Source organism: Otolemur garnettii, unplaced genomic scaffold (assembly GCF_000181295.1).
Source record: "Otolemur garnettii isolate 467f Iridium unplaced genomic scaffold, OtoGar3 scaffold00093, whole genome shotgun sequence".
Classification (NCBI taxonomy): Eukaryota; Metazoa; Chordata; class Mammalia; order Primates; family Galagidae; genus Otolemur; species Otolemur garnettii.
The window spans coordinates 6025054-6029633 of record NW_003852488.1 but is presented as its reverse complement, the minus strand read 5'-3'; the positions used below and the strand labels follow the sequence as shown (position 1 = coordinate 6029633).

The following is a 4580-nucleotide window of genomic DNA, read 5'->3' as shown; positions in this document are numbered from 1 at the left end:
AAAAAAAAAAAAAAAAGAATAGAGAGAAAGAGAGTGAGCAGTAACTTTGTGCTTGACTGACTCATTTTAGAGATAGGGTCTTGCTCTGTTGCCCAGGGTAGAATATAGTAATGCAATCATAGCTCACTGTAAACTCAAACTCCTGGGCTCCAGTGATCCTCCTACCTCAGCCTCCTAAGTAGCTGGGAATACAAGCATGTACCACCATCACTTTATTAGAGAGGAGGGTCTCACTATGTTGTCACAACTAGTCTTGAACTCCTGGGCTCAAATGATCCTCCTGCCTCAACCTCCCAAAGTGCTGGGATTATAGGCATGTCCCCCCCATATCCACCAAACTTTGTGATTTAATTCATAAGCAATTTCTTACTTATAATGAATTACTTGAGAAAAATCAAACAATTGGACCATTATTATACTTCTTGAGTACATAGTATATGATACACATAAGATATTTTATCAACATCATAATTGTCACAATAATTATGCATGGAAGAAATTATGTAGTATTCCCATTTTATAAGTGATAGGACTGATATTTAGAGAGGCCATGGTCATACAATTAGTAAACAGCAAGTTACAATTCCAACCTATGTCTGTATGACTCAAGAGTCACAGTATTTCTATTAAACCCAGGCTACCTCTTACTACATTTCAAAAAGCTTTTGGTTTTTAACCAGCCTACAGATATGGTAAAAATGATACCAAGTTCTGAATTTAGGCTTGGATTCCAGAGTGAAAATTGGAAGGATTTAGTTTGGACTTTTAACTTTTTAGGGTAAAAATGACACCAACTTCTGAATTTAGGTTTGAATTCCAAAGTGAAAATTCTTGAAAGATTTAGCTTGGATTTTAACTTTTTACAAAGTTTCATAAAGTTCATTACAAACTATCAAAGTTCATTTCATTCTAAACTATATATGAAGATACTACACAGGTTTACCTCTACCCCACTCCACTTTCATCTAAACTTCTTTCATACCATGACTGCATAGAACATATGACTTCCAAATCTATCCCTTTTACATATTTATTTATTTTTGAGACAGAGTCTGACTCTGTCACCCTGGGTAGAGTGCTGTCACATCATAGCTCACAGCAACCTCAAACTCTTGGGTTTGAGCGATCCTTTTGCCCCAGCTTCCCAAGTAGCTCAGGCTACTGGCACTAGCCACAATACCCAGCTATTTTATTTTTTTCTATTTTTAGTAGAGACAGTCTCACTCTTGCTTAGGCTGATCTCAAACTCCTAAGCTCAGATGATCCACTCCTTGGCCTCCCACAGTGCTGGATTACAGGCTTGAACCACCTTGGACAGCCATGACTTCCAAATTTACAACTCCAGTGCTCTCTAGTTGACTTCTTCCACTTACAGGTATAACAGAGATCACAAATTTAATATATTCAAGTTGAAACTTTTGTTTTCTCACTCATAACATCGAATTCATAAACAAGTCCTACTATTTCACTTCCACCAAAATAAGCCCCCAAAACACAAATCAGGCCACTTATCTGCTTAAAATTCTCCAGATCAGTGGTTCTCAACTTTTGTAATGCTGCGACCCTTTACTACAGTTCCTCATGTTGTAGTGACCCCAACCATAAAATTATTTTCATACACCTGTATTTGTACGGGGTGTATGTGATGGTTTTAGGTGACCCCTGTGAAAGGGTCGTTCGACCCCCAAATGGGTCATGACCCACAGGTTGAGAACCGCTGCTCTAGATATTCTTTCTTGCACTTTTAGTAAAATTCACAGCATGATGCCTTATAATCGGGCCCTTGTTTACCTCTCTGATCTCATCTTGTACTACTATCCCCTCCTTGTGCTTACATTGGGCTTTTCATTTACTGTTGCTTTTCTGTGGCTGATCTTCCTCTAGGTTTTCATTTGGGTGGCTCTTTTCTTACCATATCATGTTCTCATTTATAATACTCATCTTTCACTGCACTCCCTATAATTCTTTATCCCACTGCCCTACATTATTTCCCTCATGGCCCTGATAAATTTATTTTCATCTATTTCTCACACTAGAATATGAGCTTTATAAGAGAATGTTATCTTATTGTTGCTGTCTTCTTAGTGTCTAGGGTCAAATATTTACTGAATGACCAAACCAAACAAGTATAGATTATGGAAATGCAAAATATTGCCTTCAAAGTTCATCATTTTGAAGGACTATAAAGAAAAAGTGTATCTTCAGCCAGCTACGGTGGCTCATTACCATAATTCCAGCTATTTGTAAGGCTAAGGTGGGGGATCACTTGAGCCCCTTGAGCCCAGGAGTCCTTTTTGTTTGTTTGTTTGTTTGTTTAGCAGGCCCAGATGGGGTTCAAACCCATCAGCTTTGGTGCCAGTGGCCGGGACCCTAACCACTGAGCTACGGGTGCCCAGCCAGAGCCTAGGAGTCAAAAATAGCCTAGACTATACAGTAAGAACCTATAGCTAAAAATTTTTTTTGTTAAATTATGCAGGCATGGTGGTGATGCTTAGGAGGCTGAGATAGGAGGAGTGCTTGAGCCCAAGAGTGCAAGGCTGCAGTGAGCTATGATTGCACCACTGTGATCCAGCCTGGGTGACAGAGTGAGACCCCGTTTCTCTTTTTTTCCTTGTTCTTTTTTTGTTTTCTTAGTCCCCATCAGACCTTAAGAGACCTCATCTCTTAAAAAAGAGAATGTTTACCTTCAGATTTTCTATATCATGTACTATAAGAATAAAAACAGTAGTGTCTAATTACACAAAGTAAATGCACTTTAAAAAGAAAAATATTTTGGGTGGTGCCTGTGGCTCAAAGGAGTAAGGTGCTGGCCCCATATACTAGAGGTGGTGGGTTCAAACCTGGCCTTGGCCAAAAACTGCAAAAAAAAAAAAAAAGAAAAGAAAAATATTTTATCATTTCTTCAATTACAGTTTCACAAATAAAACACATCTTAAGTCAGTCAGCCTATTAAAATTTCTTATATCTTCTTATCAAAAGTGAAAAAAATCTTAAAAAAATTACAGTCAACATTTATACTAGTTTTATAACAGAATTTTCCCCTGATAACACATGGATATTAAACCTAGAAATGGTTAACTGAAGGCTACTAAAAATTTTAACACTATTGAATATTCCATATGAAGACTGCAAGTTTAAAGGTAATATATACTTACATTTGATCCTTAGGTTTCCTGCAGCCATTTAAGAATGTGGGTCAAAGAGAAAGTTTTAAAATGATTAAATAATTTTGTTTCAGAACACATTGATTTCAGCAAAATACTTACATTTTTAACACAACTTAATACTGAAATAACTATTTTCCAGTTTTATCAGGTAGGCAGTTTAGAAGTTCTTAGTTTTTAACTTATTTTATTTTATCTTATCTTTTTTTTTTTTTTTTGAGACAGGGTCTCAAGCTGTCGCCCTGGGTACAGTGCTATTGCATCACAGCTCACAGCAACCTCAAACTCTTAGGCTTAAGCGATGCTCTTGCCTCAGCCTCCCAAGTAGCTGGTATTAGAGGTGCCCGCCACAACAATAATGCTTGGCTATTTTTTGGTTGTAGTTGTTATTGTCGTTTGGCGGCCCAGGCTGGATTCAAACCTGCCAGCTCTGGTATATGTGGCTGGCGCCTTAGCTGCTTGAGCTACAGGGGCTGAGGCTATCTTATTTTATTTTTACAGAGTCTTACTTTGTCACCCTTAGTAAAGTTCTATGGTGTCACAGCTCACAGCAACCTCAAACTTTTGGGCTTAGGTGATTCTCTTGCCTCAGCCTTCCAAGTAGCTGAGATTACAGGCACCTGTCACAATGACCAGTTATTTTTAGAGATGCGGTCTTGCTCTTGCTCAGGCTGGTCTCGAACTGTGAGCTCAGGCAATCCATCTGCCTTGGCCTCCCAGAGGGCTGGGATTACAGGTATGAGCCACTGTGCCCAGCCCTAATTTCTTTTTTTTTTTTTTGAGACAGAGTTCCATTATGTTGCCCTTGGTAGAGTGCTGTGGCTTCACAGCTCATAGCAACCTCCACTCTTGGGCTTAAGCTCTTGCCTCAGCCTTCCAAGTAGCTGGGACTACAGGCACCTGTCACAATGTGTGGCTATTTTTTGTTGCAGTTGTCATTGTTGTTTAGTTGGCCCAGGCTGGGTTTAAACCTGACAGCTTCAGTGTATGTGGCTGGTGCTATAACCACTATGCTATGGGTGCCGAGCCCTAATTTTTGTTTTTTAAAAAACAGCTTACATAGCATATAATTCACCCAGTAAAATGTACAAATTAATGTTTTCAGGTCACAGGGTAATGCAATCTTCAACTTAAATTTCAAATGAATGAAATTTATTGATTTGTTTTTGCCATTTATATAATTATGTTTATTAAAGAAAACACAAAAAAAAAATGAAGAAAACTACTTTATCTACAGACAACCATATTAATGTTTTGGTATATTTCTTTCTAGTATTTTTCCTTATGTACAATTTTTTATTTGGATTTTTTGTTTTTATGTTTTTTGCGTATTTATGACATACTATAGAGTTTTATGTCCTTTTAGTACTTTTCACCCATTACTTTCTTTTTTTTTTTTTTTTTAAACAGAGTCTT

The 4580-nt window shown here is 37.7% G+C and overlaps 1 protein-coding gene across 2 annotated transcripts in view; it reads right to left on the bottom strand.

The window, feature by feature from the left end:
• The window catches only part of ABHD18 (abhydrolase domain containing 18), a 49018-nt gene that overhangs the window by 21590 nt on the left and 22848 nt on the right, over positions 1-4580 (bottom strand). For both annotated transcript variants that reach the window (XM_012808735.2, XM_023516573.1), the window contains one exon: positions 3156-3183. In XM_012808735.2, the coding sequence (XP_012664189.1) occupies positions 3156-3183 (28 nt within the window). The remainder of the gene's footprint in view (positions 1-3155; positions 3184-4580) is intronic.